Genomic DNA, 24,919 nt, shown 5'->3' with positions numbered 1-24,919 from the left:
GATGTTCTCATTACAAATTCCTCCTGGCCCATAGACTGTTGACTCCAATGGATGGCTCCTTCCTACCCAAAGCGTCTCCATCTACACGGCACCCCTCACTGATGACGACAACAACCTCATTGTCCCCAGCATCACCATGATCCAGTCGTACCGTTTTGTGTCTACCTGGGCCGCTCCGGAGGGCTTCCTGGGGAACAGGGTAAGCGTTTTGCTTCCTGGGGAACAGGGTAAGCGTTTTACTTCCTGGGGAACAGGGTAAGCATTTTGTTTCCTGGGGAACAGGGTAAGTGTTTTGCTTCCTGGGGAACAGGGTAAGCGTTTTACTTCCTGGGGAACAGGGTAAGCATTTTGCTTCCTGGGGAACAGGGTAAGCATTTTGCTTCCTGGGGAACAGGGTAAGCGTTTTACTTCCTGGGGAACAGGGTAAGCGTTTTGCTTCCTGGGGAACAGGGTAAGCGTTTTGCTTCCTGGGGAACAGGGTAAGCGTTTTGCTTCCTGGGGAACAGGGTAAGCGTTTTGCTTCCTGGGGAACAGGGTAAGCGTTTTGCTTCCTGGGGAACAGGGTAAACGTTTTGCTGACATACAGTATATTGCACCTATGCTACCAACGCTAAACTCTTACCTATGGAGTTCCAGTATTCCTTCTGAACTCAAAGTTGTCCGTCACAATGAGATGACCTGCATGTATTAGCTTGGGACAAATTGATTTCACAATCCCCACAGGAGGGAGGAAATAGGCCTCTGTTCTCCCTATAGATTTATCTCTCTCTGTCTCTCTTGCTACTGTATTTCTCTCTTTTTCACTCTCCTCTCTCTCTTCTCTTACTCCCCTACCTCTCTTTTTCACTCTCATCTCCTCTCTCTCTTCTCTTACTCCCCCTATCTCTCTTTTTCACTCTCCTCTCTTCTCTTACTCCCCCTACCTCTCTGTTTCACTCTCCTCTCTCTCTTCTCTTACTCCCCTACCTCTCTCTTTTTCACTCTCCTCTCTCTCTTCTCTTACTCCCCCATCTCTCTTTTTCACTCCCTCCTCTCTCTCTTCTCTTACTCCCCCTACCTCTTCTCTTACTCCCCCTGTCTCTCCTCTCTCTCTCCTCTCTCTCTTCTCTTACCCCCCCTGTCTCTCCTCTCTCTCTTCTCTCTCTCTTCTCTTACTCCCCCTGTCTCTCCTCTCTCTCTTCTCTCTCTCTCTTCTCTTACTCCCCCTACCTCTCTTTTTCACTCTCCTCTCTCTCTTCTCTTACTCCCCCTGTCTCTCCTCTCTCTCTCCTCTCTCTCTTCTCTTACTCCCCCGTCTCTCCTCTCTCTCTTCTCTCTCTCTTCTCTTACTCCCCCTGTCTCTCCTCTCTCTCTTCTCTCTCTCTCTTCTCTTACTCCCCCTACCTCTCTTTTCACTCTCCTTTCTCTCTTCTCTTACTCCCCCTGTCTCTCCTCTCTCTCTTCTCTCTCTTCTCTTACTCCCCCTACCCCTCTCTTTCACTCTCCTCTCTCTCTTCTCTTACTCCCCCTGTCTCTCCTCTCTCTCTTCTCTCTCTTCTCTTACTCCCCCTACCCCTCTCTTTCACTCTCCTCTCTCTCTTCTGTTACTCCCCCTGTCTCTCCTCTCTCTCTCCTCTCTCTCTTCTCTTACTCCCCCTGTCTCCTCTCTCTCTCCTCTCTCTCTTCTCTTACTCCCCCTGTCTCTCCTCTCTCTCTCCTCTCTCTCTTCTCTTACTCCCCCTGTCTCTCCTCTCTCTCTCCTCTCTCTCTTCTCTTACTCCCCCTGTCTCTCCTCTCTCTCTCCTCTCTCTTCTCTTACTCCCCCTGTCTCTCTCTCTCCTCTCTCTCTTCTCTTACTCCCCCTGTCTCTCCTCTCTCTCTTCTCTTACTCCCCCTGTCTCTCCACTCTCTCTCCTCTCTCTCTTCTCTTACTCCCCTGTCTCTCCTCTCTCTCTCCTCTCTCTCTTCTCTTACTCCCCCTGTCTCTCCTCTCTCTCTCCTCTCTCTCTTCTCTTACTCCCCTGTCTCTCCTCTCTCTCTCCTCTCTCTCTTCTCTTACTCCCCCTGTCTCTCCTCTCTCTCTCCTCTCTCTCTTCTCTTACTCCCCCTGTCTCTCTCTCTCCTCTCTCTTCTCTTACTCCCCCTGTCTCTCCTCTCTCTCTTCTCTTACTCCCCCTGTCTCTCCACTCTCTCTCCTCTCTCTCTTCTCTTACTCCCCCTGTCTCTCCTCTCTCTCTCCTCTCTCTCTTCTCTTACTCCCCCTGTCTCTCCTCTCTCTCTCCTCTCTCTCTTCTCTTACTCCCCTGTCTCTCCTCTCTCACTCCTCTCTCTCTTCTCTTACTCCCCCTGTCTCTCCTCTCTCTCTCCTCTCTCTCTTCTCTTACTCCCCCTGTCTCTCCTCTCTCTCTTCTCTTACTCCCCCTGTCTCTCCTCTCTCTCTCCTCTCTCACTTCTCTTACTCCCCCTGTCTCTCCTCTCTCTCTCCTCTCTCTCTTCTCTTACTCCCCTGTCTCTCCTCTCTCTCTCTCTTCTCTTACTCCCCCTGTCTCTCCTCTCTCTCTTCTCTTACTCCCCCTGTCTCTCCACTCTCTCTCCTCTCTCTCTTCTCTTACTCCTCCTGTCTCTCCTCTCTCTCTCCTCTCTCTCTTCTCTTACTCCCCCTGTCTCTCCTCTCTCTCTCCTCTCTCTCTTCTCTTACTCCCCCTGTCTCTCCTCTCTCACTCCTCTCTCTCTTCTCTACTCCCCCTGTCTCTCCTCTCTCTCTCCTCTCTCTCTTCTCTTACTCCCCCTGTCTCTCCTCTCTCTCTCCTCTCTCACTTCTCTTACTCCCCCTGTCTCTCCTCTCTCTCTCCTCTCTCTCTTCTCTTACTCCCCCTACCTCTGTCTTTTTCCACTCGTCATTTGTAGTCCCCCTTCTATCCTCCCACTGTGTGTTAATACAGGGTGCCCTGTAATTATAGTCAAGTAGGGCCGGGCACTTTATTAATTGCCAAATTAATGAGGTTCCATTCATTAGAACCCTGTCGTGTGTGTTCTACTGTACCCATTAGTCCCTCCAGTGATTAGAATGAATGAATTAGAATAAGTCATTATTTCTGGAATGGCCATAATATCTGGAGGGAGGGAGAGAAAGATCGAGGCAGCAATTATCCCCGTGGGCCTGAATTTACTTCAATATTTAGTGTAACGAATTTCGACTATTGCATATTTGCTGTAGGTAATGTTTTCTTGAGTCTAACACTTTATTTTTTACAATTTTCCCCTTTTCGTTTTTTCCCATTGCTTTGTGAAGCTGACATCATATGGAGGGCTTTTAAACTACACTGTGGCCTATGATGTTTCTGTGGACAATGTGGACAATTCTCTGCCATCACAGTTTGATTTGATTATTGAGGTAAGTTAATATTGTGCCAACTGGATATGTATTCAACCTGGCTATGATATTAGCTGTGGAATGCAAGATTGTGAACCTAGTTTACAGTAAAAGAAACTTCTAGACCATTATAGATTTGATTACCATTATGGAATCACCTGAATCACCCCTAAATCTAGAACCATTCCTAAGGATTGAGCATACCAACCCCCGTTAATATAAATCAACATTTGTTGCTAAATGCCTTGTCTGGATGCGTCCCCAGGGGAACGGGAGAACCCTGCGTCAGACGCCCCCCAAGCAGCTTTTCCTGACGCCCCTGCGGGAGCAGCTTGTTTCCGTGGAGCTCCTACCGCAGGGCTTCGTAGACCTACACACAGGCCAGAGGGTTGACAGGGACGAGCTGATGACCGTATTGGCAGACTTGGCCGGACTGAGGATCAGAGGCCACCTCAATGCCAGCGCAGAGGGGGCACTCAGGTTGAGCACCGTATCTCTGGACATGGCAGACATCAGGGCTGCTAACCCAGTCCAGGCCCGGGACGTGGAGCAGTGTGAGTGCCCCTGGGGCTACTTGGGCACATCTTGTGAGGTAAACACCCAGGTCACGTGACGGTGGCCGGGTTGATACTGTTTACTACTGTATGTGTCTAGTCTAGTTAATGACTTGAGCTGTGTCAGCATCCATTGTAAAAGCAAAGCGCATTATGCATTTCAGATGGCTAAGTTAGCTAGAGTTAGAAGAGCAACAGTGTTGTGGGTTCGATTCTCAGATAATCCATATATTTTCAATACATGTGTTTACTATAGATCACTTCAGATAAACACAACTTCTAAATCATGTTATACACTGAGTGTACAAAACATTAGGAACATCTTCCTAATATTGAGTTTCACTCCCCCATTTTGCCCTCAGAACAGCCACATGGACTTTACAAGGTGTCAAATGTGTTCCACAGGGATGCTGGCCCATGTTGACTCCAATGCTTCCCACAGTAAAATTGGCTGGATGTCCTTTGGGTGGTGGACCATTCTTGATACAAATCGGTGTGCCTGGCACCTATTACCATACCCCTTTCAAACACATGAAATATATTTCTGTCTTGCCCATTCACCCTCTGAATGGCACACATTCCCAATCCATGTCTCAATTGTCTCAGGCCTTAAATCCTTCTTTAACCTGTCTCCTCTCCTGATTGAAGTGGATTTAATAAGTGACATCAATAAGGGATCATAGCTTTCACCTGGATTCACCTGGTCAGTCTGTCGTGGAAAGTTGTGCCACATAGTCTGAATACCCGTTCTTATTTTATGTGACTTTGGGTCAAAGTGACCGCAAAATGATGATGTTTCTCTTTGTATTTGTAGTTCTGTTCATCTGGATTCTATCGCGTCGGCGGGATCCTGTTCGGAGGTAACTGTCTCCAGTGTGAGTGTAACGACCACGCTACAGAATGTGACATCAACGGAGTCTGTCTGGTGAGTCTCACCTATCTGTCCCACGTCATGTTTAGACAGCAGGGGGCCAGAGACGTAGGAATATGACCCATAGATATCAGTGCAGGCTGCTGAGGGGAGGACGGCTCATAATAATGGCTGGAACGGAGCAAATGGAAACCATGTGTTTGATACCATTTCACCTTGTCCGCTCCAGCCATTAAGACGAGCACGTTCTCCCCAATTAAGGTAACACCAACCTCCTGTGATAGGTATACCATACATCTATGGCTTGTTTGTGGGATCTAAGCGTGATCGCATCTACTTCCACCACCATCTTTGTAAAATAAGGACATGGTCACATCCAGCCGTTTATCTGACCCTAACATCTGCACTAGCTAGTTAGAGCTTCACTTCACAGCTAGAGGCTAAACCAATGAACAAACCCTCAGTATGAAGCTTCCTGGATTGAGCTGTGTTTGTTGACAGCCATATAATGGGTCACTGTTCTGGGTCTAAAATGGCTTCCTTATTTCCTATATAGCGTATGACGTTTGGCTAGAGCCGACCATCCTATTCCCTATACAGTGCACGGCTTTATAGTGAACAGTGTGCGCAGTTTGGGCTCAAATGAATTCGGGTTTGGGTTTCAAATGAATTCCTCCCCCTATTGGATGACAAGTTAATCCTGAGTAATGCTGTGTTAGGTGTTTAAATGGCGTGTGACAAAGCAATGATTATCCAATGGCTACTGCCAGGCATTCATTCTGTCAATATACAATGTAAATCAAAAGACATGCTAAACCTAGTAGCTACTATGTTCAATTGAATAAGTGAAGATGATTCACTTTGATTCGGTTAGGTTTGGCAGGTTGGTGCACTTAAAGGGATAGTTCACATTCCAAACTTTTATCTTACTTACCTAGGGTGGTCATTCAAACAGGTTTTTTAAGTTGGAAAAAAAAAAAAGAAGCGAACTATCCCTTTAACATTTTATCCCAAGAGATTGTGGTTGCTATGGAGTGTATGGCAGTGTAAGGGCATGTGTGTCAGAGCAGGAACAAGTTTAATTGGGACACTGTTGCCTTAAATCATTCCCCAGGACTGTACTCACAATACCACTGGGCCCCACTGTAACCAATGCCTTCCCGGTTACTATGGGGACACCTCAGAGGGCACCCCAGAGGACTGCCAGAGATGTGCCTGCCCGCTGATAGTGGCGACGAACAAGTGAGTGACTGTGCCAATGTGCCAATGTACCATTCATTCAGATTCTAGAAACCCTCTCCATGGCGATAGATAGGTCACATGTACGTGGGCGCTGGGTGGTGGAGAGTTTGGCCGTTACACACTGAGTGCACAAAACATTAGGAACATCTTTCTAATATTGAGTTGCACCCCATTTTGCCCTCAGAACAGACTCAATTTGTTAGACTCTACAAGGTGTGGAAAGCGTTCCACAGGGATGCTGACCCATGTTACCTCCAATGCTTCCCACAGTTGTGTCAAGTTGGCTGGATGTCCTTTGGGTGGTGGACCATTCTATATTTTTCATTTTATTTAACCTTTATTTAACCAGGAAGGGCTCATTGAGATTTAAAATATATTTTTCAAGAGCGTCCTGGCCAAGATAGGCAGCACCAAGTCATTACACAAATAACAGACATACAACATGAAAAACTACAAGTAATCTGGTAAAAACCATAGAATTCACAAGAGTATAACAAAATCAAAAACAGCTAATTAAAAACATTGACAAGTCAGGGAATCAGTCTCAAGATCATTCATCAGTGATTTAAAAATACCAATCGGGACAAGTTCTTCCAGTTTAAATGTCATGACTTCCACCAAAGTCGGCTCCTCTCCTTGTTCGGGCAGCGATCGACGTCACCGGCTTTCTAGCCATCGCCGCTCCATTTTTCATCTTTCCATTTGTCTTGTCTTGTTTTCATACACACCTGGTTCTCATTTCCCCAATCAATCTACTTGTATTTAACCCTCTGTTTCCCATCATGTTTTGTGTGTAATTGTTTTCATGTCAAGCGATGTTCTTTAGCTCTTTCCGTTATTGTTCCGTGTTTTTGAGCGCGTTTGTTTTGTTGTGCTCCCTGTTTGGAACTATAATAAAGTGCGCTTCATTTATCATACTCTGCTCTCCTGCACCTGACTTCGCCTTTAAACACACCTTGACATTAAAAGTATTTTATACAAACTGTTGAGCATGAAAAACCCAGAAGTGTTGCAGTTCTTGACAAATGGCACAAATACACAATCCATGTCTCAATTGTCTCAAAGTGTATTGGTGACATCAATAAGGGATTAAAGCTTTCACCTGGATTCACCTGGTCAGTTCATGGCATGGAAAAAGCAGGTGTTCCTAATGTTATGTGCACTCAGTCTAGGTTCTTATGTCAACAACAGAATGTTTCAACTGCCCCAGATACTTTATTGTGTGAATAGATACGAAGCACAAACGTAGTTGTGGAACAATTTTAGTAGTGGAGATAAGAGGTGAGTTCTGCCCCCACACAATATGAAATGCTTCAAGTTGAAGAAAAGCCCTATAGAAACACAAATCATCATCATAAAATCTGTAGCTCTTAGTGATATGTCATGTAGACCCTAACACTCCTGTCTATTCACTCTGCTGGTCTCTTCTTCAGTTTCAGCCCCACCTGTCTCCTGGAGGGCCCTGGACAGGTGACATGTGACCAGTGCCAGCAGGGTTACACTGGGACTAAGTGTGAGAGGTCTGTAGACCAAATGTTCTTAAACCTAATCTTGTCTGTTTGACCCTGTCTTCACTTCTTAGACCTATACTATATAATCAGACATGTTTCACTTGTTGCTAAGTACATTTTAGTAATTTCACTTAACAGTTTGCATGGAAAAATATGTATTATAAGTGAAACTCAGTTACAGTATACACCAATTCTAGTCTCAACCATTTCATGAATCGTATGATTAAGTTTATTATATTATGTGTTAATCTTCGAACTTTGACTTCTCCAGGTGTGCTAATGGTTACCATGGCGACCCGAATGTGGCAGGCAAGGAGTGTGTGCTGTGTGAGTGTAACGGAAACGTGGACCCCTGGGACCCGGGCCACTGTGACACCAGCAGCGGTGTGTGTCTGAAGTGTCACAGCCACACCAGCGGAGACGACTGTGAGAGGTGTGAGGACGGCTACTATGGTGACGCCATCACTGCCAAGAACTGCCAGGGTAAGAGAGCTGTGATGATGATGATGATGTTTTTTGTCCTTATAGAGGATTCTTCCACAGATCCCCTCACAGTTACACATTTAATACAAGCAACAACCTTCACCTAGATGTGCAGTGCATCTATAATATGTACCAAATCAGGTCACAGATTACACAGTGAAAATAGACAGGAAATAGACACTTTTGCTTGTTTCTGAGTAGCATTTAGTCAGTCAGTGGAATGCTGAGTGAAGGACATGGCCAACCATTCACAGATTAAGTCTCAACTTTGACCTAGTTCTGCGTCGTCACGTGTCTGACCTGTTCCTAACAATAAGATCTGTTATGGGTCAGGGCCCGTATTCACAAAGTGTCTCGGAATAGAGGTGTGCTGATCTGGGATCGGGTCCTCCCTGACCATGTAATCTCATTCATTAGGATCTAAAATGCTAAACTGATCCTAGATCAGCAATCCTATTCTAAGACACTTCGTGAATACAGAACCAGCCATGTTACCTTAGGCACTGGGAGGTGAAAGTTTAGGCTCAATCCCTGCCGGGATACGAACAATGATGTGTATAAACCCTGGATTGCTAATGCTATGTATTTGCCAACGAGAGGCTTTGAAGCCACTGATCGTCCATTTTGGTACTCCCCAGAAGGAGCAGTCCTCCATAGGAATTAATGGAATTCTACAGCATTTCAATTAAATGGGACAAAGGACAAAATTGCATATATTTTTTATTGTAGTGGGGACAGTAACAGTAGTTTCAAATAATATACTTTTAGGAAAATATTAATGTTTAGTTGACATAATCTAATTTAAAAGTAAGCATTAAGGTGTCTGTAATATAATAAACGTGTCAAAAACAAATGTAGACAAAAATACATTTCTATAGCTTCCAAAATATTTTTTTACAATATTTTTTTACGGAGAGTTAAACAGCGCCCCCTGTCAGTCTAGTTTTTACATAAATAATTGGTCAAGATATGGTACGGGACCTGCCCTCTCAAGGCAGCTCATGAACAGTTTATGATGTCTTATAAGAATTATGGTAATTATGCATCATTCCCAGACCTGGTTTTGTGACAATGTCAGCATACCACAACATTGAAAATGTGTAGATGTTATGAGAATAGGAATTGAATGTTCATAATGAGATATGTGATGCTGGTAATGGATCAGTCAACACCTAGAATGGCGTTCATTTCACCATCAAACATGGTCAAATATATTGTGATAGATGTGCAATTTTACTTCAAATGTGTGTATTTCCTTCTTATGAAAGGCAACTGTAGAAGAGCTCTTTATAATGGATAGAGTGACATCTAGTGGAATATCGTAATACTGCAAGTCAGCCTCCTTGCAGTAACCTTTCTAAAATCTTTTCCATGTCTGTGTAATGTCTATACTACATGAAAAAAAACTGTATTTTATAATCAAAATGGCGCTTTGAGAATTGTTTGATTATTTTAGGATATATCTCTCCACTTACCGATATTATTTTCAACATTAAATTGGAGCAAGTGTCCTGGTGTTATAAACATGTACGTTAACGACTGTTTTACTCCTATTTCTCCCCTGTGTGTAGCTTGCAGTTGCCATGGAAACGGGTCATACTCGGCCATGTGTGACCTGCTCACTGGACAGTGTACCTGCAAACCCAACGTAGTGGGAGAGAAGTGTGACCAGTGTCAGGTATGTAGACTGTATATCTTTATCTCTTTCATAATATATTCACAACTTCAAACTCACATACCTTAGGGCCAAGAGTTTTTCTTACCAGAAAAAAACAATTGTCCCTAATTATGGTCTCTGGTCACACCAAGAAAAAGTCCAGGACCTTCCTTCCACCCTCCATTTTCTGTGTAATTCCACCCTATTCCCATACCTCTCCCTGCAATTAGTATTTTGAATTTGGAAAGGCATGCTAAGTTTCCAGCCCAGTCCATTGGAACGCTTAGTTCTCAGAGGGTGTCCAAGGCCTCCTGCTTCTTTCCTCCCTGCGTCCTGCTTCCCACACCCGCCAGCTGGTCAAAATGCAGTCCAATGTTCTGGATATATTCATTAGCACGATCAGATTGTCTGTCTGCTCACACCCTGGCAAAGAGAGATAGGGAAGAGAGAGGCAGCGAGGGAATATGGGAAGGAGGGAGAGAGAGAGAGAGAGACAGACAGAGGGATAATATTTTGTTGTTTATTTAGAGCAGAGTTGGTTTGTTTGTTTGGTTGGGGAGGGGTCTTTGGCTGGGCAAGGACTGTTCAAATGGAACCAAAAGGACTGTTCAAATGGAACCAAAAGGACTGTTCAAATGGAACCAAAAGGACTGTTCAAATGGAACCAAAAGGACTGTTCAAATGGAACCAAAAGGACTGTTCTAATGGAACCAAAAGGACTGTTCAAATGGAACCAAAAGGACTGTTCTAATGGAACCAAAAGGACTGTTCAAATGGAACTAAAAGGACTGTTCAAATGGAACCAAAAGGACTGTTCAAATGGAACCAAAAGGACTGTTCTAATGGAACCAAAAGGACTGTTCAAATGGAACCAAAAGGACTGTTCTAATGGAACCAAAAGGACTGTTCTAATGGAACCAAAAGGACTGAATAGGAGAATAGCGAGCAGACTTGGGCTTCTCTCTCTTTCAGTATGTTTTATTCATGTTTAACCCAATTGGGGATGTAGATATGGAGAGATGGGGAGGGAAGTTGGGGCAGCCTCTCTAATCCCAGAATCAAATGCTCTGGCTGGTGTAAATTCTGACCCATGTCCTGGCCTGGCTGTCTGGTTCCTGGTTCTCCGTTGGGTCCAATGTGGACTGAGAGTTGACAGCTTTGGCAGAGAGGACTGATAGAGACAGATGAAGCCCTCCGCCAGGAATATTAGAGGAGATGGGATATACTTCCTGCCTGTTCATGTTAGATGGTAACTGTGAGGTGATTGGTGACAGTGAGACCCTCTGCTGATAGTGATGATGTCATTGGACATGGAGAAGTATTACTTCTAGTGTCTCTTGGCATCCTGCTACATGCTCTCTACCAAGGATACAGATAGAGTAATACGCATATTTTTACAGATGTAGGATCTTAATTTGAGCCAGTTTGTTACAGCAGGAAAATAATCCTGCAGCAACAGGAAATGTGAATTATTATGTGGAATATAAATCATGGACGTTTTTGTAGGGGTTGCTACATTTTTTGTCAGGGAAAATCAAGTCTGAAGATCCTACATCTGTATGTCTGGATATATTTGAGGGAAAATCAAGAAGATTCAGATGGTTAGCTGATGGAAGTTAGTAACAATTGGTATTTTCTTCTGTGTGTTTTCCAGGTGGGCTTCCACAGTCTTCTCAGTGGACAGGGGTGCAGAGACTGTAACTGTAGCCAATCAGGATCTGTGTCCACAGCATGTGAGGAGGAGGGGCGGTGCCAATGCATCCCAGGGGTGGCGGGGGACAAATGTGACCGATGTTACCATGGTTACTTCAACTACCAGGACAGAGGGTGTACACGTAAGGCCACAAACTTTACCCAAACTTTAACTAACATTCATTTGAGTTTCACTCTGATCTGATCTTCATTCTCTATATCCCCCATATCTATCTATCTATCTATCTATCTATCTATCTATCTATCTATCTATCTATCTATCTATCTATCTATCTATCTATCTGTCTATCTGTCTATCTGTCTGTCTGTCTGTCTGTCTGTCTGTCTGTCTGTCTGTCTGTCTGTCTGTCTGTCTGTCTGTCTGTCTGTCTGTCTGTCTGTCTATCTATCTCTATCTCTATCTCTATCTCTGTATCTTTCTCTCTCTTTCTCTCTCTGTATCTTTCTCTCTGTATCTTTCTCTCTCTTTCTCTCTCTTTCTCTCTGTATCTTTCTCTCTCTTTCTCTCTCTTTCTCTCTCTGTATCTTTCTCTCTCTTTCTCTCTCTGTATCTTTCTCTCTCTTTCTCTCTCTGTATCTTTATGTATCTTTCTCTCTCTGTATCTTTCTGTATCTTTCTCTCTCTGTATCTTTCTCTCTCTTTCTCTCTCTGTATCTTTCTCTCTCTGTATCTTTCTCTCTCTTTCTCTGTATCTTTCTCTCTCTGTATCTTTCTCTCTCTGTATCTTTCTGTATCTTTCTCTCTCTGTATCTTTCTCTCTCTGTATCTTTCTCTCTCTTTCTCTCTCTGTATCTTTCTCTCTCTTTCTCTCTCTGTATCTTTCTCTCTGTATCTTTCTCTCTGTATATTTCTCTCTCTGTATCTTTCTCTCTCTGTATCTTTCTCTCTCTGTATCTTTCTCTCTCTCTTTCTCTCTCTTTCTCTCTCTGTATCTCTCTCTCGCTCACTCTCTCTGTATCTTTCTCTCTCTCGCTCTCTATCTCTGTATATTTTTCTCTCTCTCTCGCTCTCTCGCTGTTATTTTTCTCTCTTCTCCATCAGAGTGTGAGTGTGCCCACACCCACGGAAACTGTAATGCGACGACAGGCAAGTGTATCTGCCCTCCCCACACCATAGGAGAGAAGTGTGAGTTGTGTGAGGAAGGTCACTGGGGTCACGACACTGTGGCAGGTTGTAAGGTAAAACACCTCTATAAACACAACTGTATAAGCTTTATAAGCCTTTATAATGCCTACATATGCCTATGTATGTTCTTTTAAGGCCGACATAGATGCTTCATAAATGATTTATAAGCACATTCATATCATAATAGGTGTTCATAAAAGCTAATCTTTGCCCCCCTTAGTCATGTGATTGCAGTGAGGCGGGCAGTTCTGCCACCCAGTGTGACCTCACCAATGGGCAGTGCCTGTGCCGCCCGGATTTTGCCAGGCAGAAATGTGACCAGTGCACCATGGGCTACAGGGGCTACCCAGAATGCACGGCATGCAACTGCAACATCAACGGCACCAGAGAGGAGTTCTGTGATAAGGAACTGGGCCTGTGCAGCTGTGAGGCTCCAGGGAACTGTGTGTGCAAGGTACTGCAACCTCTGGTTGAACTGGTTTTACAAACAAGCAGTAAACCCACATGGGAATATCTTATCCGTTATGGTCTGCAATAGTGTTTTGTTTTATTGTGTCCGTTCGAATGTATGTTGTCTGTTTTAATTCATTGTTCTATGGTTGCCAGGACAATGTGGGCGGAGGAGGCTGTGATGAGTGTAAGAAGGGATCCTTCGGCCTATCTGGTCCTAACCCGGACGGCTGCAGCCCCTGTTTCTGTTTCGGAGTCTCCTCAGACTGCGAGGAGCTCGGTGGGATGGTCCGTGTACCGGTGAGTAAAGTCTATCAAAACTCAACTTTGGGTCTGTTCAGTGAGATAAATGTTATAGAAGGTTCAGATAGAAATGTAGAATGTAGAACAGATATTCTGATAGTGAATAGTGAATCTTGTCAGCTCTATTCATTCTTTTTCTATATGCAACGTTCTGAACATTTCTGGTCCCTGAACACAGCCCAGGATTCCTGTTTTAGTCCCGCCCATCTGCTTCCTCTACAGATGGGTGGCTATGCTAACAGGATAGATAAACCGTCCGTCATTGTCTGAAGGGGTTGAGCAGCCTTCACTCCTCCACCTCTATATGAAATTACGGCACATTTTTCAAACAAAATACTTGTTCTTTCTTTTCTCCGTTTGGGATGGTAATACCTTTGTTTGGTAAATCCTCCTATATTTTTCAAATAACAAACATTAATATAACAACTAGGCTCAAAATCGTCTTCTCTGGCTTGTTTCTAACCTTGTAGCCAATTAACCAACGGCATAAGTCAAATCTAAAGATTCATGCTTGGAGCCTGGTGTTTTTCCTGATAATGTGTCATGACCAGGAAGTTATCATCGACAAGTTATTTGGAAGTTCTAAGCTATTTGGTCAGGTCATCCTGGCGATGTCTCGGTCCCTGCTCACAGTAACTTGTCAGCTGTATTCTGTCTCTACTCTTCTCATCTGTGTCTGGATGAAGAAAAGTGTCTGTATCCTCATTATTCTTGAGTGAACTGAATGCTCCTAATTAGCTTCATTTTAATTGGGCACAATGAAGAGGAAATGAAATGCCCAGACAGATGCCTAAACAGGATGCCCATCTGTTGTGGGCCGGCTGCTTAGTGATGCCACGTACGGTGCCTGCTGCTCGCAGCCTGGTGTGCCCGCTGGGTGCCCGGCTCAAGGACGCACGTGCCCTGTGTACCATTTAGCGTGGGCACACGGAGGTGGCCCCCCCCCCCGGCCACCCAGGCAGAGGAATCTGAAAGGACCCCAGATGTAGCTAGCCGGGTCTATTTATTTCCTGGTACTAATTAGTGATAAGAGATGGCACAGCTGAGCTGGCGGTAGACCTACTTGTGGGGGTGTGAGGAAAAAGAGTGGTTCTTCACTGATTGGGAAAAGTTTGCAATAAACCGAATGACACGATAGTGAGATCTCTTGATATGAAGAACTGTAGGAGAAGCAAATATGTGTGTCTGCATCTTTGTGTGTGTTTGTGTGTGTGTGTGTGTGTGGGCATGTCTATGCACATGCTCATGCATTTGTGTATATTTACCATACAGATCACACTGGGGTCTGACCCAGAGCTGCTGCATGTGGTCAGTCAGCGTGACCCCCAGGGCAGTGTGGAAGGGGTCTACTACCAGGCCTCAGACATGCTGCTGGACACCAGGGAGAAAGAAAACACCACACTGCCTGGACCCTACTACTGGAGGCTTCCCAAACACTACCAGGGAAATAAGGTGTGTATCTCAGACCTCTGTTACTTGTGTCTGTGAGAGAGCGATGCTGAATCATAAACATACACATCTTATTCTCTGGTTAGTTGTTGTCGTATGGAGGGAAGCTGTCCTACATGGTGGCGTTCTATGCTCTGGACGGGGCCGGCCTGGCCAACTACGAGCCTCAGGTCCTGATGAGGGGGGGTCATCTGGGAAAGAAGGTCATCTACATCGATATGCCTGCCCCTGACAACAGGGTCAAAACACGTCAGGACATCCCACTGACGGAGGTAAGGAGGACACCAGAAACAATACCTAAAGCTAGACTAGTTGGACTACCATGGGTTCAAACCCATTATGTCCAGCATGCTATAAGACTGTGTTATCCGCTTGAGCTAAAGCCTACAAATCCTACTAATGAATTAATATAATAAAATCTGCTTTGATTTTTCTTGATCAGCACAAGTGGAAGTATTTCAACTCTGTGTCAGAGAAATCTGTGAGTCACTCCGATTTCTTGGCGGTCCTGAGCAATATCGAGTACATCACCATCAAGGCCTCATATGGTACAGGGTTGCAGCAGAGCAGGTTAGTACACACACACGCACACATACAGTACATACACTCGCACACACACTTATTTTTGTGTTGACGCTATAAAGCGACTATGATATCAATATTGTGTTTGTCTTTCACTAGAATCTCCAATATCACCATGGATACGGCCCTAGAGGCAGAGGAGGGGTCAGAGGGTTTGGAGGTGGCATGTCTGATAGAGACCTGCGAGTGTCCAGCTGGCTACGCTGGACTGTCCTGCCAGGTCAGACAGATTTTCACACCAAAAACAACACCATTTATTATGTACTACTACTTACTACTGTGTTTTGAGTCTATTATTTAACTTGGTCTCAGTCATCGGTGTGCGTGTGTGGTGTGTGTAGGAGTGTTCCCCCGGCTACTACCGCCAACCAGTGACTGATCTGAACCTGCGGGGGAAGAGACCCCTGATCCAGCCCTGCGTGCCCTGCCAGTGTAACAACCACAGCCAGGCCTGTGACCTGGACACGGGAGAATGTCTGGGCTGCCAGCACAACACAGCAGGCGAGCACTGTAACGTATGTGGCTCTGGGTACTATGGGAACGTGAATGGCTCCGTCAGTGACTGCTCTCTGTGTGCCTGCCCCCTCAAAGAGAACAGGTACCTGTCTCACTCTCCCCCTGTTAGTCGCATGTTCTGATAAGTGACGTGTTGAATTTGGAGTTGAAACGATAATATCTCATTCCACACATAGTATGTTTTTTGAAGAGATAGTCCAACTACTGATTTCACACTAGCACATATTCAATCTCATAAGATGTATTTTTTCTTAGAATGCTGAAGCTGCTTGGCAATATTCTAGTTCAAGGGGGATTTAGTGAATGGGTATCCTCTGGTAATACAGACCTTTTCCCAGCAGGGGGCAGTGAGGAGATATAGTTGTGTGTATAGCACTGTTTGACAGTTTGTGTGTGTTGTGGTTTAGCTTCAGTCCTACCTGTGCAATGGAGGGAGTGATGGGAGACTTCCGCTGTAACGCCTGCAAGCCTGGTTATGAGGGACGCTACTGTGAGAGGTAAGAGAGAGTACTACACAGCTACTGTGGAGGTAAGAGAGAGTACTACACAGCTACTGTGGAGGTAAGAGAGAATACTACACAGCTACTGAAGAGGTAAGAGAGAGTACTACACAGCTACTGTGGAGGTAAGAGAGAGTACTACACAGCTACTGTGGAGGTAAGAGAGAGTACTACACAGCTACTGTGGAGGTAAGAGAGAGTACTACACAGCTACTGTGGAGGTAAGAGAGAGTACTACACAGCTACTGAGGAGGTAAGATAGAGTACTACACAGCTACTGTGGAGGTAAGAGAGAGTTCTCCAAGGTGGCATAGCAGTTCAGACGTCTTTTGTCCTCCTCTTGTCGTGTCCTGTATATATATATATTTACAACTTTTTTCACATACATTTTATTTTTATTTTCCATCAACTCATCTTCAAAACACTCTCCTGCAACCCGCCTCACCAATTTATATTTATAAAAAAGTATTATTTACCTCAAATCTGTAATCCTCCAAGAAGCTAGCCAGAAACTCCAAGAAGCTAGCCTGAAACTAGCCAGAAGCTAGCCCAGAAGCTAATCAGAAGCTAGTTCAGAAGCTAGTTAGCTTCTTTACTGGCAAATCGTTAGTATTCAGCTAACCACGGTTTGTGGTCATCAGCTATCCTTTAGCTCGAAAATCTATCGCCAGTTCTGTACGGCGCAGCGCGGCTCGGAACGGAACATACCGGACCAATTTTTCTCTCCATGTCCCTGGATTTCGACTGCTCTCTGGACATTCATACCCGGATCTCACAGCTAGCTAGCTGCTATCCGTGTGACTATCGGCCTTCGTCGATTCCGGAGCAAACATCAATTATTCCGGAGCTAGCCAGCGCCGTCAATCACTCCCGAGTTCCATCAATCACTCCTGGGCTGCAGTCACCTATCCGGACCCGTTTTACTGCCTACGCGGAGCCCCACCGGGCCTTCACAACTGGACTGCTGACGTTATCTACCCGGAGGAGATCCGGCTGGCTCCTCCGTCGCGACGTTACCTGAACGCCCATCTGCGGCCTGCTAACCGTTAGCTGTCTTACCGGCTGCTATCTGAATAGACAATCGGACAATTTATTTATTTTTATTATTATTATGTTTTCTTCTTGGGCCTCTATAACTATATCTATTGTTTTTATTTTTGTTGTTGTTGTGTGATTTGGATTAATCCCCTCTACCACACGGAACCCCACTAATCTACTGACGGAACGCAAGAGGTGGCTAATAACAGACCTCCATCCTATGCTAGCTTGCTACCGATGGCCTGGCTAGCTGTCTAAATCACCAACCAACCTCTCCACTCACTGGACCCTTTTGATCACTCGACTAAGCATGCCTCTCCTTAATGTCAATATGTCTTGTCCATTGCTGTTCTGGTTAGTGTTTATTGGCTTATTTCACTGTAGAGCCTCTAGTCCTGCTCACTATACCTTATCCAACCTATTAGTTCCACCACCCACACATGCAATGACATCTCCTGGTTTTAATTATGTTTCTAGAGACAATATCTCTCTCTTCATCACTCAATACATAGGTTTACCTCCACTGTATTCACATCCTACCATACATTTGTCTGTACATTATACCTTGATGCTATTTTATCGCCCCCAGAAACCTCCTTTTACTCTATGTTCCAGACGTTCTAGACGACCAATTCTCATAGCTTTTAGCCGTACCCTTATTCTACTCCTCCTATGTTCCTCTGGCGATGTAGAGGTGAATCCAGGCCCTGCAGTGCCTAGCTCCACTCCTATTCCCCAGGCGCTCTCTTTTGACGACTTCTGTAACCGTAATAGCCTTGGTTTCATGCATGTTAACATTAGAAGCCTCCTCCCTAAGTTTGTTCTATTCACTGCTTTAGCACACTCTGCCAACCCGGATGTTCTAGCTGTGTCTGAATCCTGGCTTAGGAAGACCACCAAAAATTCAGAAATTTTAATTCCAAACTACAACATTTTCAGACAAGATAGAACTGCCAAAGGGGGCGGTGTTGCAATCTACTGCAAAGATAGCCTGCAGAGTTCTGTCCTACTATCCAGGTCTGTACCCAAACAATTTGAACTTCTACTTTTAAAAATCCACCTCTCTAAAAACAAGTCTCTCACCGTTGCCGCCTGCTATAGACCACCCTCTGCCCCCAGCTGTGCTCTGGACACCATATGTGAACTGATTGCCCCCCATCTATCTTCAGAGTTCGTGCTGCTAGGCGACCTAAACTGGAACATGCTTAACACCCCAGCCATCCTACAATCTAAACTTGATGCCCTCTCACACAAATTATCAATGAACCTACCAGGTACCTCCCCAAAGCCTTAAACACGGGCACCCTCATAGATATCATCCTAACCAACTTCCCCTCTAAATACACCTCTGCTGTCTTCAACCAAGATCTCAGCGATCACTGCCTCATTGCCTGCATCCGTAATGGGTCAGCGGTCAAACGACCTCCACTCATCACTGTAAAACGCTCCCTGAAACACTTCTGCGAGCAGGCCTTTCTAATCGACCTAGCCGGGGTATCCTGGAAGGATATTGATCTCATCCCGTCAGTAGAGGATGCCTGGATATTTTTTTTAAATGCCTTCGTAACCATCTTAAATAAACATGCCCCATTCAAGAAATTTAGAACCAGGAACAGATATAGCCCTTGGTTCTCCCCAGACCTGACTGCCCTTAACCAACACAAAAACATCCTATGGCGTTCTGCATTAGCATCGAACAGCCCCCGTGATATGCAGCTGTTCGGCGAAGCTAGAAACCATTATACACAGGCAGTTAGAAAAGCCAAGGCTAGCTTTTTCAAGCAGAAATTTGCTTCCTGCAACACTAACTCAAAAACGTTCTGGGACACTGTAAAGTCCATGGAGAATAAGAACACCTCCTCCCAGCTGCCCACTGCACTGAAGATAGGAAACACTGTCACCACTGATAAATCCACCATAATTGAGAATTTCAATAAGCATTTTTCTACGGCTGGCCATGCTTTCCACCTGGCTACTCCTACCCCGGACAACAGCACTGCACCCCCAACAGCAACTCGCCCAAGCCTTCCCCATTTCTCCTTCTCCCAAATCCATTCAGCTGATGTTCTGAAAGAGCTGCAAAATCTGGACCCCTACAAATCAGCCGGGCTAGACAATCTGGACCCTTTCTTTCTAAAATTATCTGCCGAAATTGTTGCCACCCCTATTACTAGCCTGTTCAACCTCTCTTTCGTGTCGTCTGAGATTCCCAAAGATTGGAAAGCAGCTGCGGTCATCCCCCTCTTCAAAGGGGGGGACACTCTTGACCCAAACTGCTACAGACCTATATCTATCCTACCGTGCCTTTCTAAGGTCTTCGAAAGCCAAGTCAACAAACAGATTACCGACCATTTTGAATCTCACCATACCTTCTCTGCTATGCAATCTGGTTTCAGAGCTGGTCATGGGTGCACCTCAGCCACGCTCAAGGTCCTAAACGATATCTTAACCGCCATCGATAAGAAACATTACTGTGCAGCCGTATTCATTTATCTGGCCAAGGCTTTCGACTCTGTCAATCACCACATCCTCATCGGCAGACTCGACAGCCTTGGTTTCTCAAATGATTGCCTCGCCTGGTTCACCAACTACTTCTCTGATAGAGTTCAGTGTGTCAAATCGGAGGGTCTGCTGTCCGGACCTCTGTCAGTCTCTATGGGGGTGCCACAGGGTTCAATTCTTGGACCGACTCTCTTCTCTGTATACATCAATGAGGAAGCTCTTGCTGCTGGGGAGTCCCTGATCCACCTCTACGCAGACAACACCATTCTGTATACTTCCGGCCCTTCTTTGGACACTGTGTTAACAACCCTCCAGGCAAGCTTCAATGCCATACAACTCTCCTTCCATGGCCTCCAATTGCTCTTAAATACAAGTCAAACTAAATGCATGCTCTTCAACCGATCGCTACCTGCACCTACCCGCCTGTCCAACATCACTACTCTGGACGGCTCTGACTTAGAATACGTGGACAACTACAAATACTTAGGTGTCTGGTTAGACTGTAAACTCTCCTTCCAGACCCATATCAAACATCTCCAATCCAAAGTTAAATCTAGAATTGGCTTCCTATTTCGCAACAAAGCATCCTTCACACATGCTGCCAAACATACCCTTGTAAAACTGACCACCCTACCAATCCTCGACTTTGGCGATGTCATTTACAAAATAGCCTCCAATACCCTACTCAACAAATTGGATGCAGTCTATCACAGTGCAATCCGTTTTATCACCAAAGCCCCATATGCTACCCACCATTGCGACCTGTACGCTCTCGTTGGCTGGCCCTCGCTTCATACTCGTCGCCAAACCCACTGGCTCCATGCCATCTACAAGACCCTGCTAGGTAAAGTCCCCCCTTATCTCAGCTCGCTGGTCACCATAGCATCTCCCACCTGTAGCACACGCTCCAGCAGGTATATCTCTCTAGTCACCTCCAAAACCAATTCTTTCTTTGGCCGCCTCTCCTTCCAGTTCTCTGCTGCCAATGACTGGAACGAACTACAAAAATCTCTGAAACTGGAAACACTTATCTCCCTCACTAGCTTTAAGCACCAACTGTCAGAGCAGCTCACAGGTTACTGCACCTGTACATAGCCCACCTATAATTTAGCCCAAACAACTACCTCTTTCCCAACTGTATTTCATTTTTATTTATTTATTTATTTAGCTCCTTTGCACCCCATTATTTTTATTTCTACTTTGCACATTCTTCCATTGCAAAACTACCATTCCAGTGTTTTACTTGCTATATTGTATTTACTTTGCCATCATGGCCTTTTGCTGCCTTTACCTCCCTTCTCACCTCATTTGCTCACATTATATATAGACTTGTTTATACTGTATTATTGACTGTATGTTTGTTTTACTCCATGTGTAACTCTGTGTCATTGTATCTGTCGAACTGCTTTGCTTTATCTTGGCCAGGTCGCAATTGTAAATGAGAACTTGTTCTCAACTTGCCTACCTGGTTAAATAAAGGTAAAATAAATAAATAAATAAATAAAAATACTACACAGCTACTGTGGAGGTAAGAGAGAGTACTACACAGCTACTGTGGAGGTAAGAGAGAGTACTACACAGCTACTGTGGAGGTAAGAGAGAGTACTACACAGCTACTGTGGAGGTAAGAGAGAGTACTACACAGCTACTGAGGAGGTAAGATAGAGTGCTACACAGCTACTGTGGAGGTAAGAGAGAGTACTACACAGCTACTGTGGACGTAAGAGAGAGTACTACACAGCTACTGTGGAGGTAAGATAGAGTACTACACAGCTACTGAGGAGGTAAGATAGAGTGCTACACAGCTACTGTGGAGGTAAGAGAGAGTACTACACAGCTACTGTGGACGTAAGAGAGAGTACTACACAGCTACTGTGGAGGTAAGATAGAGTACTACACAGCTACTGTGGAGGTAAGAGAGAGTACTACACAGCTACTGTGGAGGTAAGAGAGAGTACTACACAGCTACTGTGGAGGTAAGAGAGAGTACTACACAGCTACTGTGGAGGTAAGAGAGAGTACTACACAGCTACTGTGGAGGTAAGAGAGCGTACTACACAGCTACTGTGGAGGTAAGAGAGAGTACTACACAGCTACTGTGGAGGTAAGAGAGAGTACTACACAGCTACTGAGGAGGTAAGAGAGAGTACTACACAGCTACTGTGGAGATAAGAGAGAGTACTACACAGCTACTGTGGAGGTAAGAGAGAGTACTACACAGCTACTGTGGAGGTAAGAGAGAGTACTACACAGCTACTGTGGAGGTAAGAGAGAGTACTACACAGCTACTGTGGAGGTAAGAGAGAGTACTACACAGCTACTGTGGAGGTAAGAGAAAGTACTACACAGCTACTGTGGAGGTAAGAGAGAGTACTACACAGCTACTGTGGAGGTAAGAGAGTACTACACAGCTACTGTGGAGGTAAGAGAGAGTACTACACAGCTACTGTGGAGGTAAGAGAGAGTACTACACAGCTACTGTGTGACTTGTTGGATCAAAGTCAGTGTCTCTGTCACTAGAAGCCATCACTACACCTCAGACTGAGACAAACGTTATATTTTCATTTTCTATTACATTATTTCTCCGTCTCACTGTTTCTTTGCCATCCCCCCGCATCTCTCTCCCCCTCCCTTTCTCAGGTGTTCAGTGGGTTACTATGGGAACCCGTCTGGTCCAGGAGGGATGTGTGAGGCGTGTCAGTGTAGTACTGCAGGATCTCTCCATCTGGTGTGTGACTCTCTGAAGGGCCAGTGTGAATGTAAGGCCGGGGTCAGGGGACATTTGTGTGACCAGTGCGAGGCGAGACACGTCCTGGATGGGTACCAGTGTGTCTGTGAGTACCAACCCACACACACACACACACACACACACGTTAAATACTTTATTTGAATCCACTAATCAAATTTACAAAAAAAGGATGCCTGTATGCATGGTACTCAAGGGTACATAAAGCACCTCCTTCTCCAAACAGCTAGGTGGCCCATGACAGCTGAAACAGAGCAGAGCTCTCTCAACATCAAACCAGCTTCCTCTTACACAAGAATGTTTATGTATGTGTGCTGTTGGTGAGACGACTTGTCTCACCTTGCTGGCTATCAGGTCAACAAGGCGGTCATGTCTAGCAATGTACAAATCCTCATTTGAACAGCAGCCATTCACAACAAGGGCAATGGACTCCATTACATTTGACTTATGTAGAATACAAAATGGGTTCATGGTTTGAAGCGTACCAGAGTGCTAGATTATATTTTGTTGGTAGAACCTCACCTTAACAGTAAAGATGAGAATGTCTTCGCCAACGGAAGCATTCTGGTACATGGAATGGGAGACAGAGTGGTCAACACAGTCCAGTGTTGCAGTAGCTGCATCCGTCTGAAACCAAGGAGTGTTGTCCTGGATGTAGGATGAGATGTTCCATCATGGGTGACAGAAGCCCCCACAACAACACCACAATCTGCCACAACTGTATCAGAGGCGGTCACTGGCTCAGTTTCCATATCAGTCCATGTCCACCTGAGCTCCACTCCAGTCGGGTTGCACAGGTCATTGAGGTCCGGCCAGGCTGACCAGACACCAACGCAGCCCGAGTGTCCAGTTTTCCACTGGCCTTCCTACTGAAGCCCAGGAAGTTGTCCTCAGTGTCCCTGGTATGTGGAACCTTCCGCCTCTTTAGGTCCCGAAGGAGGGAAGCTCTGGCTAACTCCTTAACTGTCACATCGTCACAGATGAGCATGTTCAACAGGTTAGTCAGTCTGGTAGCAGTGTAAATCCACTCAATATTCAGGACACCTAAACCCTCCTCTCTTTAACTCAGGAAGACAACATCACATGTGGCGTGTGTGTTTAAGCAGAGCCACTTTGTCATCACTTGAGTAGTTCTGTTATTCATTTTCCTCAGAACCTTCTGTGGAAGAGGCACTTTCGCAAGCAAATCTTTACCAGGGCCACCTGTCTCACAGCTTCTAGATTCATGACCACGGGCAGAGGGGGAAATGTCAATCATATCAAGACTGGTTGAATACACACGGACGAGCTCCTCCACTTGTTCCCCCCCACTCGCCAGCAACATTAAACTCATGTCCAAAATAACTACTGTTGAAGTCGGAAGTTTACATACACCTTAGCCAAATACATTTAAACTCAGTTTTTCACAATTCCTGACATTTAATAATTTAAGATCACCAGTTTATTTTAAGAATGTGAAATGTCAGAATAATAGTAGAGAGAATGATTTATTTCAGCTTTTATTTCTTCCATCACATTCCCAGTGGTTCAGAAGTTTACATACACTCAATTAGTATTTGGTAGCATTGCCTTTACACTGTTTAACTTGGGTCAAATGTTTTGGGTAGCCTTCCACAAGCTTCCCACAATAAGTTGAGTGAATTTTGGCCCATTCCTCCTGACAGAGCTGGTGTAACTGAGTCGGGTTTGTGTAGGCCTCCTTGCTCGCACACGCTTTTTCAGTTCTGCCGACAAATTGTCTATAGGATTGCGGTCAGGGCTTTGTGATGGCCACTCCAATACCTTGACTTTTTTTTCTTAAGCCATTTTGCCACAATTTTGGAAGCATGCTTGGGATAATTGTCCATTTGGAAGACCAATTTGCGACCAAGCTTTAACTTCCTGACTGATGTCTTGAGATGTTGCTTCAATATATCCACATAATTGTTTTTCCTCGTGATGCCATCTATTTTGTGAAGTGCACCAGTCCCTCTTGCAGCAAAGCACCCCCACAACATGATGCTGCCACCCCCGTGCTTCACGGTTGGGATGGTGTTCTTCGGCTTGCAAGCCTCCCGTTTCCTCCAAACATAACAATGGTCATTATGGCCAAACAGTTCTATTTTTGTTTCATCAGAATAGAGGATATTTTTCCAAAAAGTACAATCTTTGTCTCCATGTGCAGTTTTTAATGGTGGTTTTGGAGAAGTGGCTTCTTCCTTGCTGAGCGGCCTTTCAGCTTATGTCGATATAGGACTCGTTTTACTATGGATATAGATACTTTTATACCCGATTCATCCAGCATCTTCACAGGGTCCTTTGCTGTTGTTCTGGGATTGATTTGC

The 24,919-nt window shown here is 45.1% G+C and overlaps 1 protein-coding gene and 1 non-coding gene across 2 annotated transcripts in view; both read left to right on the top strand.

Moving 5' to 3' along the window:
• LOC109900165 (laminin subunit alpha-1) overlaps positions 1–24,919 on the top strand; it is a 75,773-nt gene that overhangs the window by 26,342 nt on the left and 24,512 nt on the right. Inside the window, exons 12-30 of the mRNA XM_031836210.1 lie at positions 35–199; positions 3,272–3,373; positions 3,618–3,944; positions 4,721–4,831; positions 5,892–6,019; positions 7,453–7,539; positions 7,802–8,013; positions 9,585–9,691; positions 11,325–11,505; positions 12,426–12,562; positions 12,730–12,963; positions 13,116–13,259; positions 14,535–14,714; positions 14,798–14,983; positions 15,154–15,281; positions 15,393–15,513; positions 15,635–15,891; positions 16,217–16,306; positions 22,490–22,683. Coding sequence (XP_031692070.1) covers positions 35–199; positions 3,272–3,373; positions 3,618–3,944; positions 4,721–4,831; positions 5,892–6,019; positions 7,453–7,539; positions 7,802–8,013; positions 9,585–9,691; positions 11,325–11,505; positions 12,426–12,562; positions 12,730–12,963; positions 13,116–13,259; positions 14,535–14,714; positions 14,798–14,983; positions 15,154–15,281; positions 15,393–15,513; positions 15,635–15,891; positions 16,217–16,306; positions 22,490–22,683 — 3,091 coding nt within the window. The remainder of the gene's footprint in view (positions 1–34; positions 200–3,271; positions 3,374–3,617; positions 3,945–4,720; positions 4,832–5,891; positions 6,020–7,452; positions 7,540–7,801; positions 8,014–9,584; positions 9,692–11,324; positions 11,506–12,425; positions 12,563–12,729; positions 12,964–13,115; positions 13,260–14,534; positions 14,715–14,797; positions 14,984–15,153; positions 15,282–15,392; positions 15,514–15,634; positions 15,892–16,216; positions 16,307–22,489; positions 22,684–24,919) is intronic.
• LOC116376378 (small nucleolar RNA SNORA29) lies at positions 13,447–13,589 on the top strand. The gene has a single exon (XR_004211790.1). It is a non-coding gene; the product is annotated as a small nucleolar RNA SNORA29 (small nucleolar RNA).

Source organism: Oncorhynchus kisutch, linkage group LG11 (assembly GCF_002021735.2).
Source record: "Oncorhynchus kisutch isolate 150728-3 linkage group LG11, Okis_V2, whole genome shotgun sequence".
In the NCBI taxonomy this organism is placed as follows: Eukaryota; Metazoa; Chordata; class Actinopteri; order Salmoniformes; family Salmonidae; genus Oncorhynchus; species Oncorhynchus kisutch.
This window is presented reverse-complemented; position numbering and strand designations above follow the sequence as displayed.